Source organism: Aedes albopictus, chromosome 2 (genome assembly GCF_035046485.1).
Source record: "Aedes albopictus strain Foshan chromosome 2, AalbF5, whole genome shotgun sequence".
Classification (NCBI taxonomy): domain Eukaryota; kingdom Metazoa; phylum Arthropoda; class Insecta; order Diptera; family Culicidae; genus Aedes; species Aedes albopictus.
The window spans coordinates 502,929,650-502,941,492 of NC_085137.1; the positions used below are offsets into that span (position 1 = coordinate 502,929,650).

The following is an 11,843-nucleotide window of genomic DNA, read 5'->3' on the forward strand; positions in this document are numbered from 1 at the left end:
GGGAACCCGAGTACCCACGAAATTGAAATGATCATATCTCCGTCAATTTTTCATCGATTATGGAAATTTTTAGCTCATTCAACTCAGAAACTCATCATCTATCGGGAAAATATTTGGTTAGACTGATCTAATCACCGTGGTTTTCGAAAAATCCATATTTTTGGGAGCATGTCCTTATACCATATTGAAAACCACATTGTTATGGCTAGGATACCTTAAAGTGTTTATGGTCAACCATGGCCCACGGGAAGCGTGTTCCGAAATCACAGTTTCAAAGTCAACACGTTTTATGATTCCAGGCCGGTCAGATACAATATGCCAAAGCAATTTTACGATGCTTGGTACCGAAATTACTACTAACCTACCGAAAATCCCATATATTGTATTGTATAAGGACTGCCCAAGGAACATTCACTCATTTAACCAACATTGCAATGACATTTTTATTCCACATTTGATTGAATTGCAGTTTAACATTATTTCATCACAGCTTGTAATCAGGCGTTGTTCAAACAAAAGTGGAGAAGTTATTCAGCAATCTTTTCTGCAAGCGTGATACAGGCTATACAGTCGGAAGTAAACTGTGTTATATCAGCCTCTTATTAAACTTGTATTCAGCTATAATAACCTGCTGCGAAAACAAAAATAAATTGAAGTGCGAGGTGCAATTATAGTCCAATCATGTTTATTTGTCGCATCTCAACGCATTTATAACACACAAGCTCTTCTAAAAATTTCTCAACTTGGGATTTGAACTCGTGATCTCCCAATCACCCGTCGCATGCCTTGCCGACTACGCCATCCTGGAATTGGTAAGTTACTCGCTGAGAGTCTAACATCTTCGCAATGCTATGAAAGACAATATTCAGATTTATGGGAGGTTGTAAATATTTATTTAAAAAAAGTTGTGAAGATGACTACAACTTTGAAATTGCAACGAAAATTAGCAACTGTTTCGAATATTTTGCATTGGTGTGCAACAATCATCAATACATATTTAATAATGAGGAACGTTCCAGTACTGCTCTATTATAATCACTTTGACCTTTTGTTCAATCGAAAAGTGATAATCGAACAAATAAATCATAAACTCGTTTATATAGCTTACTGTTAAACCATTATTGAACGTTCCCACAATAGCTGAAGTATTTAACTTCGAAAGCATTTGTTCAACTTATGTAGACCACAATAATCAGCTACCGGAAACTGTGGAACATAAGCTTTTTAACGCGTAGAAAAAAGTACTTCTTCAGCTTATATTAAAGCTAGTAAGAACAAATCGAACAAACATAAATTGCTGACGTTTGTTAAGCTTATAATTAAATTGCTATTCACATACGTGCCAAATGTTACATTTTGGCTTATTAACAATGTAAATAGCATCATTTCAGCTTATTATTCAGCATTTGGTTTTGTTCAGCTGCGGATGTTATAAACCAGCAATAGTTCGACATGCATGCTTATTAATGATTTCGAATTGTTCCTTGGGTGTATCGGAAATTAACTATATATGTTCAAAACATCCTAAAAAATAATTTATTCAAGTTATAAATAATTTTATTTTTGGAAGTACTATATAAATCCTCAGAAAAAGGAATTGCACTTTTGCTTTTGTAAAAATAATTATTTTACATGGTCATCAATCTCAAAGTTTAAACGCATGATCTTGAAATTTTGGACACCTCTTAAAAATTTGAAATTGCGGAAAAAATGGATTTTTTTTTTGATTTTTTAAAATATATTAGCGCAAATATATTCTTTCCCAGATTGCTCATAATATAGGTAAAAAAAATTTTTCAAGAAAAAATTCGATTCCATTTTAGCGCAATTCTTAAAAATGAAAAAAGGTCATTTTTCAGGGACCCTATTTTTTTATGCTCATTCAAAGCACGTTTACGCAAATAAAAAATACATCAAATTGATGATTCATTTTTTTTTAATTGGAAATGTTTTTAAACTTAACGACGAGGTAGCTTTAGTAGAGAACGGGATTGTATAACCTTTGAAGATATTTAAAACAGACTGTCAAAGTTCGACAAAAAATTAGTGTTTTTTTAGGATAGGTCATTTTTTAAATGTTGAGGGTTTTTCGATCATAAATATTTTTTTTAAGTTGGTGTTCGGTGATATGTTATGTGTACATAACTGCTAACAATAATTAATATTTTTTGGATTTTTCGCCGTACAAGTTTTATTCGCTACAGGTTATTGAAACGCTGAAAAATCTTTAAAAAACAACAATTTGTCCAAAACTTTAATTTGTGAGATGTATTCATTCTACAATATTTTCAATAATGCTAAACATTTTTCAATTTTTTTCAGGCTGTTCTAAACTTGACTGTATTGTGAAGATTTGATAGAAGAACCGAAATGATAAGACCAAACATGCTTCGAGATAGAGCATCCTGAATGTTTATAGTTAATTTCCGATACACTCCTTAAAAACATGGATCCGGAAATCCGGATTTTCCGGTACCTATGGTGATCGGACCGGTCCAACCAAATACGATATTTGAATATTTGATTTTAATATGCCGTATTGCTGCTGTGATTCCTATGCTGTCCTATTCAAATCGAACGCCAGATTTACAAAACTAAAAACAAAACATCTGGTATCACTGCTCTGAGAGCATCGAAAAGAGACGAATCACACAAGAGAGAACCAAATTGACAGAAAGTGCATTCCACCAATTCACCCCATCCACCCTGCTACATAAACGTACCCTCTATAACAAACAACATCAACATCGGTATTAAATGTTGTTATGTTTTGTACTCGAAGTCGTATTTTATTTGTAAATTAGAATAGAAGATTTTGTTTCACGTAAGATAGAATATCAAACTCAGCAATGCACTGTTCGTTTTGTAAGCAAGGAGCCCCTGAACTGACACCGGTAAGTCTCTATGGATTAACATGCCAAGTTATTATCCTTGCCAATTAATGCTTTATTTTCCAGCATCACTTGTGCAATTCATGTGTGGATCACATGAAATGTTGCAATTTGAACACCAAATCAAATCATACGGCGGAAACGATCGCCAGCATGGAAATCATACTGAAGGCAGAACCCGTACAGGAGGTGCAATGTGAAGCTTGCCTTGGTCGGTTCCCCGAGGATGATTTACCCCAGCACAGGACCGAGTGTATGGTACGATTAGTGTTGCGATGTGGGATTTGCAATGCAGACTATCTGGGCAAGGGTGGACTTTGGAACCATTTGGATACCCATGAGGTAAGGACATGAATAGCAAGTTTATCTGGAGGATTTTTTTTAACGAGGTTCATGGTTAAATCTCAGTTTTTAGCGGTATGTTGTACTTGTTGCTATTTTGACAATCATTAAGAATTTAGTTTTAGTTAGAACTAAAACTAGTTAGACAAAAAAGTAAACACAAAACTCTACTACATACCTTCATTTACCAGTTTCATTCTACCTCAAAGAAGTACATACGCCGAAATGACAGAAACTTCCATCCTGCTGCAATGCCTTGTTGAATTAAATCTGTAATAGAAAAGCATATTGTAGAAATTTACTTCGTCATAAGCGCTAATTCCCGTCATATTATATCGAAAATAGCCGATAATTAAAGATATTCCAACTTACCTTTGCTAATGACTCATTAGATGGAAGCAAAAAGATGTAGACCAACAAAAACCAGCTCCTATAGCACTGGAAATCGAATAATTACGTAAAATTTCACGTTTCAATTTCACTCCATTGAAGTTGTACACAATTCTTCTCGTTTTACGTATGCCGAAGCCAACCGCATCAAAGCAATAGCAAGCTGAATTGTTCCTCATCACCGTTAAATTTTCACTTCGCCAGATTATTGCACTGATCTTAAATTACACCCCCACAAAAGCTATGTGGCATTTTAAAGTATGAATTGGTCAGTGTTCAGCTAGACGGGAATTAGATAAAAACCTTACATTATTATTTCGTATTAGAATAGCTGAAAATAACCCCGTCATCGTATTTACACCAACCTGTTTGAACACTAGTTACCAATAATAGGTTTGCAGGGTTATTTGATTTATGATTCCTCAAAAACGCAAAAAAATATCAGAGACTTAAGTTGAACTTGTCGTCGTTCCACAGGTAGCGAATGAAAGTAAGGATTCGTATAGTACTGAAGAAAGGATCTCCCATCGTTTGCATACATGTTCGTTGTGTGACGACCAACGAGCCTTTGATGAGAGTAGCTATTGGGAACATATTCACGTAAGTCCAATCAGATCTGAAAACTAGAAAACACCTTGTTTATCTTTGGATGCACCATTACAGGAGGATCACGATGGATTTTACCTTAAGTGTTCCGAATGCGGAGAGAGCTTTCGATCGAAAAAACTTCGAGCCTACCATACTTCAAACCACTGCAGGCCCAAAAAGACACCAGACGTACCGGATCTACTAGTCAAGCAAGAGATCATCAGCTTGGATCTTCCGATGCAAGTTGATAGGTTTGACAGCCCAAGTGATCGATCACCAGCTGACTCCGATGAGCAGGAAGAGACATCTCAAAATGATGATCATATGCAGGTAGATGAAGAACCTTTGGCAGAAATCCCAGCGAAAGAAACCGTCGATACAAAATGTCCTCACTGCGCCAAGGACCTTCTTCACGAGGCAGCCCTAAAACTGCACGTCAAAGATTCCCACAAACCGACTAAATGCGACAAATGCGATCGCGTATTCGAAGGTAGAAGTCGAATGTCCTATCATAAGGTAAACCTGGTTCCAATTATCCCATACATCCTTTTTTAACAATTCCCGTAACTTCTACAGGCCAAAATCCACCGGGAGCCGAAGTTCTTCTGTCCGCACTGTCCGAAAACGTTCCACCTACTGAGTACCTATCAGCCGCATCTGGATGCGCATTTCAGGGCGGAAAGCTATCCGTGTGACATTTGCGAGAAACAGTGCAAGGATCTGCGATATCTGGGCCAGCACTACCGGCGGCATCACTACCCGAACGAGCACTTTCAGAAAATCTACGCGGCTCTGAAGGCACGTGATCAGGGAGACCGCAAAGCTATGGACGTGTTCAAGGAGGCGAGTGTTCGGGTCAAAGAGGAAGTCGAGTCGGAATCGGGCACGGAAATGGATCACCAGAGTGAGAAATGGACGGGGGATTGTTGTCCGATTTGTGAGGAGCGTTTCGATGAGCGAGAAAGGATTCTGGAACACGTGGAAGCAGTTCATAAGGTCGTGATTTGCATACTTTGCGGAATGACTCTCGATAATGCTGATCAGCTAAACGATCATAAGGTTTGTAAGCATTTATTCTAGGCCTTAAATCAGCACCAAAAGTGCTTCCAAGCGTTAATTCAGCCTTATCAGGGTGTCTACTAGGTACCTCGAAAACCCTTGAAAACCGGGAATTCTTAAGTAATTTTCTTTAACAGGCAATAACCTTTGAAACTCAGGGAATACCTGGAGGATTCTCTGAAGGAAATCCCAGAGGATTCTCCGGAGGAAATCCCGGAGGATTCTCCGAAGGAAATCCCGGAGGATTCTCCGAAGGAAATCCCGGAGGATTCTCCGAAGGAAATCCCGGAGGATTCTCCGAAGGAAATCCCGGAGGATTCTCCGAAGGAAATCCCGGAGGATTCTCCGAAGGAAATCCCGGAGGATTCTCCGAAGGAAATCCCGAAGGATTCTCCGAAGGAAATCCCGAAGGATTCTCCGAAGGAAATCCCGAAGGATTCTCCGAAGGAAATCCCGAAGGATTCTCCGAAGGAAATCCCGAAGGATTCTCCGAAGGAAATCCCGAAGGATTCTCCGAAGGAAATCCCGAAGGATTCTCCGAAGGAAATCCCGAAGGATTCTCCGAAGGAAATCCCGAAGGATTCTCCGAAGGAAATCCCGAAGGATTCTCCGAAGGAAATCCCGAAGGATTCTCCGAAGGAAATCCCGAAGGATTCTCCGAAGGAAATCCCGAAGGATTCTCCGAAGGAAATCCCGAAGGATTCTCCGAAGGAAATCCCGAAGGATTCTCCGAAGGAAATCCCGAAGGATTCTCCGAAGGAAATCCCGAAGGATTCTCCGAAGGAAATCCCGAAGGATTCTCCGAAGGAAATCCCGAAGGATTCTCCGAAGGAAATCCCGAAGGATTCTCCGAAGGAAATCCCGGAGGATTCTCCGAAGGAAATCCCGGAGGATTCTCCGAAGGAAATCCCGGAGGATTCTCCGAAGGAAATCCCGGAGGATTCTCCGAAGGAAATCCCGGAGGATTCTCCGAAGGAAATCCCGGAGGATTCTCCGAAGGAAATCCCGGAGGATTCTCCGAAGGAAATCCCGGAGGATTCTCCGAAGGAAATCCCGGAGGATTCTCCGAAGGAAATCCCGGAGGATTCTCCGAAGGAAATCCCGGAGGATTCTCCGAAGGAAATCCCGGAGGATTCTCCGAAGGAAATCCCGGAGGATTCTCCGAAGGAAATCCCGGAGGATTCTCCGAAGGAAATCCCGGAGGATTCTCCGAAGGAAATCCCGGAGGATTCTCCGAAGGAAATCCCGGAGGATTCTCCGAAGGAAATCCCGGAGGATTCTCCGAAGGAAATCCCGGAGGATTCTCCGAAGGAAATCCCGGAGGATTCTCCGAAGGAAATCCCGGAGGATTCTCCGAAGGAAATCCCGGAGGATTCTCCGAAGGAAATCCCGGAGGATTCTCCGAAGGAAATCCCGGAGGATTCTCCGAAGGAAATCCCGGAGGATTTTCCGAAGGAAATCCCGGAGGATTCTCCGAAGGAAATCCCGGAGGATTCTCCAAAGGAAATCCCGGAGGATTCTCCGAAGGAAATCCCGGAGGATTCTCCGAAGGAAATCCCGGAGGATTCTCCGAAGGAAATCCCGGAGGATTCTCCGAAGGAAATCCTGGAGGATTCTCCGAAGGAAATCCCGGAGGATTCTCCGAAGGAAATCCCGGAGGATTCTCCGAAGGAAATCCCGGAGGATTCTCCGAAGGAAATCCCGGAGGATTCTCCGAAGGAAATCCCGGAGGATTCTCCGAAGGAAATCCCGGAGGATTCTCCGAAGGAAATCCCGGAGGATTCTCCGAAGGAAATCCCGGAGGATTCTCCGAAGGAAATCCCGGAGGATTCTCCGAAGGAAATCCCGGAGGATTCTCCGAAGGAAATCCCGGAGGATTCTCCGAAGGAAATCCCGGAGGATTCTCCGAAGGAAATCCCGGAGGATTCTCCGAAGGAAATCCCGGAGGATTCTCCGAAGGAAATCCCGGAGGATTCTCCGAAGGAAATCCCGGAGGATTCTCCGAAGGAAATCCCGGAGGATTCTCCGAAGGAAATCCCGGAGGATTCTCCGAAGGAAATCCCGGAGGATTCTCCGAAGGAAATCCCGGAGGATTCTCCGAAGGAAATCCCGGAGGATTCTCCGAAGGAAATCCCGGAGGATTCTCCGAAGGAAATCCCGGAGGATTCTCCGAAGGAAATCCCGGAGGATTCTCCGAAGGAAATCCCGGAGGATTCTCCGAAGGAAATCCCGGAGGATTCTCCGAAGGAAATCCCGGAGGATTCTCCGAAGGAAATCCCGGAGGATTCTCCGAAGGAAATCCCGGAGGATTCTCCGAAGGAAATCCCGGAGGATTCTCCGAAGGAAATCCCGGAGGATTCTCCGAAGGAAATCCCGGAGGATTCTCCGAAGGAAATCCCGGAGGATTCTCCGAAGGAAATCCCGGAGGATTCTCCGAAGGAAATCCCGGAGGATTCTCCGAAGGAAATCCCGGAGGATTCTCCGAAGGAAATCCCGGAGGATTCTCCGAAGGAAATCCCGGAGGATTCTCCGAAGGAAATCCCGAAGGATTCTCCGAAGGAAATCCCGGAGGATTCTCCGAAGGAAATCCCGGAGGATTCTCCGAAGGAAATCCCGGAGGATTCTCCGAAGGAAATCCCGGAGGATTCTCCGAAGGAAATCCCGGAGGATTCTCCGAAGGAAATCCCGGAGGATTCTCCGAAGGAAATCCCGGAGGATTCTCCGAAGGAAATCCCGGAGGATTCTCCGAAGGAAATCCCGGAGGATTCTCCGAAGGAAATCCCGGAGGATTCTCCGAAGGAAATCCCGGAGGATTCTCCGAAGGAAATCCCGAAGGATTCTCCGAAGGAAATCCCGGAGGATTCTCCGAAGGAAATCCCGGAGGATTCTCCGAAGGAAATCCCGGAGGATTCTCCGAAGGAAATCCCGGAGGATTCTCCGAAGGAAATCCCGGAGGATTCTCCGAAGGAAATCCCGGAGGATTCTCCGAAGGAAATCCCGGAGGATTCTCCGAAGGAAATCCCGGAGGATTCTCCGAAGGAAATCCCGGAGGATTCTCCGAAGGAAATCCCGGAGGATTCTCCGAAGGAAATCCCGGAGGATTCTCCCGGATGTTCTTGGAGTAATCTCCTGGGAGTAAATACCTATTAAGAAAATTCAAGAACGAACTCTGAAAACATCTAAGAAAACCTTTGAAAACCTACAAGATCCCGGGAGGAGCTACGGACGTAGCTGAGTTAGATGTACAGAACTAGATTACCATAAGAACACTCCTTATGCTACTTATTTTGCAGATCTCATGTGCCTCGAACCAACAAGAGTTGACTGAAGGGAATCCATATCCTACCGTATCTGACTCCCAAGAACAAAAACTAATGGACGGACCGAACACATGCACGTCCCATGAGGTTGAAGAAATTTCCAAAATGATTGCCTGGAGGCCAACCGGCACCAGATGTCCCCACTGCGATAAGGATTTCAAGGATTCAACTATCCTAGCCGGTCACATAGAATGCTGCCATGAACCAATCGTCTGCGATGTTTGTGGCATAACTTCATACGGGACGACCGAGGCTCGTGATCATAAGGTCTGTGAATTACCCCTTTCTCCTTTGAGGTCGATCATACTCATGTTATTCCTTTGCATCATTTCAGACGCAGCTCCACGGTGAGAAGTTATTCAAATGTGTTCATTGCCCGAAGAAGCTTCAGAGCAAGGCATTCTACGTGGCTCATCTTACCAAACATCTGAAGGATCGTAAGCTTACATGTGAAACGTGTGGTCACAAGTTCAAAACCGCGGACAGTCTCATCACTCATTTCACCAAGGTCCACAATGTTGAGAACGCTTATCTGAAAGTTCATAGAGTTTTCAAAGACTGCTACCTTCAAGATCCGGAACTGGCCGCAGAGAATGGGTTGCAAAACGACAACATCGCATTGCTGGTGGAAGTACCAATCGTCGAAACATTGGCTCAACGTCAGGAACCTTCAGGCGAGAGCCCTGACAAAGATTCTACACCGACGAAACAACCCAACCCTCAGGATAAAAAATCTTCACCGAAAACCTCGAGAAACAACTCCAAATGTCCCCATTGCGGCAAAACGTATTCTAACAACTCGCGCCTGCAAAATCACATCGACGAACAGCACGGACCGTCCTCGTCCAAGAATTCCTCCAAACCCGCCCTGCCATGTCCGCACTGTCCTAAGGTGTTTTACGCCAACTGGCGACTGAACGACCACTTCCAGGAAGCCCACTGCCCCATCCAATGCGACATTTGCGGTGAAAATTTGGTCGGGAAAGTCCAAGCCAGATATCACAGGATGAAGCGGCACACCGAGCCCAAGCTTCAGTGTCCCCACTGTCCGGATAGGTTCCACTTGAAGAACCAGTTGACGCGCCATATAAGCAAGCACTTGCAGGAACGGAATTTCCCCTGCGACGTATGCGGTGCCAGGTTCAAGGATCAGCACTATCTCCAACATCACGTTGTGCGCATGCACCGGTTGAAGGACGGGAGTATGGTGATTAGTTCCGGGGGTGAAAGTACTAGGGAGGTTGCGTCTACGGCGAAGGTAGCGCAATCGCCACAAATAGAATTCGTTTCCATCAAACAGGAAATGGATGAGTCCTAATTGGGAGGACAAAATGAGGAAGCTTGAAAAAAGATTCTTTGAACTAACTGGATGTTTTTTTTGTGATTTATTTATTATTTACCTACGCTATACACAGAGAAAATTTTCTACTCAGTGACTGAGTTGGTCTTACTCAGAAATCGAAAAATCCTTTGTTTTCTTACTCAGTTTCCGTTAAAAGTGGGACAACCCATTGGCAATGGGTTGTCCCACTTTTAGCTGAAACTGAGTAAGAATACAAAGGAATTTTCGATTTCTGAGTAAGACCAACTCAGTCACTGAGTAGAAAATTTTCTCTGTGTAGGGGACGGCGGGGTGGCAACAAGGACTAGGCCTTCAGCTCTCTAAAATAAAAACTCTCATTTTTGAGTAGCGCCCATGCCGCACAGGGACTGTGTTGGAAACACACATTTTTTTAAATTGCTCGTACGATCACATTTTTGCAAAATATCAATATTTTTCGGTATTTGAAGATGGTTTATAAACCCAGTGAGGTTACCATGTCGAAATTATTGCAAAATACATGCTCATGTGAGCGTACGAGCAATTTAAAAAAAAATGTGTGTTTCCAACACAGTCATGTGCGGCATGGATGTTTACTAAAAATGTGCAGGCCGAACACATTTTTGAGCGTAGCCGTTTTTGCGTGAGTCATACCAGGCTGTTCTTCTGGATCAGTCGATACAGAAATGTGTACTCTATCGATCAAGACTTCCCACGGTAGTTGCGTCATTGTTCCAGGAACAGCGGTATCGTAGCGAGGGCGCAATTGATTCACATGCGCTCTAATCAGCTTTTTTTTCTGTTCGGGTGAGCCGCTGCGACCAGTATTTAGACCTTTTGTGGCATTACCCGTATCCTTAGTATTTAGTGCATGTCGTACTACTCCATTGTCATTGAGAGGCAATGAAGCATCGATTTCTGTACAGTTCCTGTTTTGTTATCCCAGAGAAGAAATCGATTGCGATGAAAAGGTCCCGTTATCATAGAGATTTTAATCCCAGTGAAAGAGCGCCCCTAATCAAACACAATCTATTCGAATTCTGAGAAAAACAAAACGGTGGTACTGATATTTATCCATGCATCGGAACTCTAGCCCCATCCATGTCTTGCTTCTAGTTTAGTCCCAGGACAACATAGAAAAACCCGGGACTTTAGGCTAGTTGCAAAACTCTGTCAAATTAGAGAATGTGTCCTGCAATAAGAATTCGTCGGTGATAAGAATGCACGTGAGTCCTTGAATTACTAGAACTTAGCAGTCCTTGATAGGTTAGTACGCAATTGGATACGTAAAGCATGTTTGTTTTCCTAACATCAAGTGTAGTCTCGGGTGGGCAAAGTCCGATTCTTTAACTATCAGCAAGGCAGAATAAATGCAATTTCAGAAACTGTCATCAGTAACAAGGACTTTGTACCGTGAATCCTTATTACCAAAACACATTACCCCAACTTGACAAACCGGATGTCACTAGGGTTCGGTTTGGTAGATCTTGAGCCGTAACGCAACACATAAAGGCGATCTACCTACGTTACGGGCTCCGTTAAAGATCGAGCATATTTAAACCCCCTCAACCATTCATCCATCAGCACGGGTCGCCTGACACCTTGGATTGGGGTTCCCTGTTTAGTGGATTTTTACCCCCGGAACAGGTGGTCCGTAGTGTTATTCTTAGCCAATTGAGACAACCGCTACCGACACTACACAACTATCTAGGCTGATCGGGAAATGAAGTTAACATTGATGGTAAACTTCATATGGATCCGAACAGCCGGCACTAACCAGCTTGGGTCTTTCATTGGTTTCCAGTGAACAATGAACAGAACATTTCCGTTCGAGACTCGACCTGGCATCCATGACTTGGTATTCCGGAAGTGTTGCTCAACGTACACCAGGTTATCTTCTTCAAAGTCGTGCTTGATTGCTACATGCCAGCT

At 43.4% G+C, this 11,843-nt stretch overlaps 1 protein-coding gene across 1 annotated transcript; it reads left to right on the forward strand.

Moving 5' to 3' along the window:
- Positions 1–2,891: 2,891 nt before the first annotated feature.
- On the forward strand, positions 2,892–9,955 carry LOC109409915 (zinc finger protein 91-like). The gene is made up of 6 exons (XM_062849391.1): positions 2,892–3,233; positions 4,101–4,223; positions 4,287–4,727; positions 4,788–5,270; positions 8,564–8,857; positions 8,925–9,955. The coding sequence occupies exons 1-6, from the start codon at positions 2,988–2,990 to the stop codon at positions 9,906–9,908; spliced, it is 2,571 nt and encodes an 856-aa protein (XP_062705375.1). The 5' UTR covers positions 2,892–2,987; the 3' UTR covers positions 9,909–9,955.
- Positions 9,956–11,843: the final 1,888 nt, after the last annotated feature.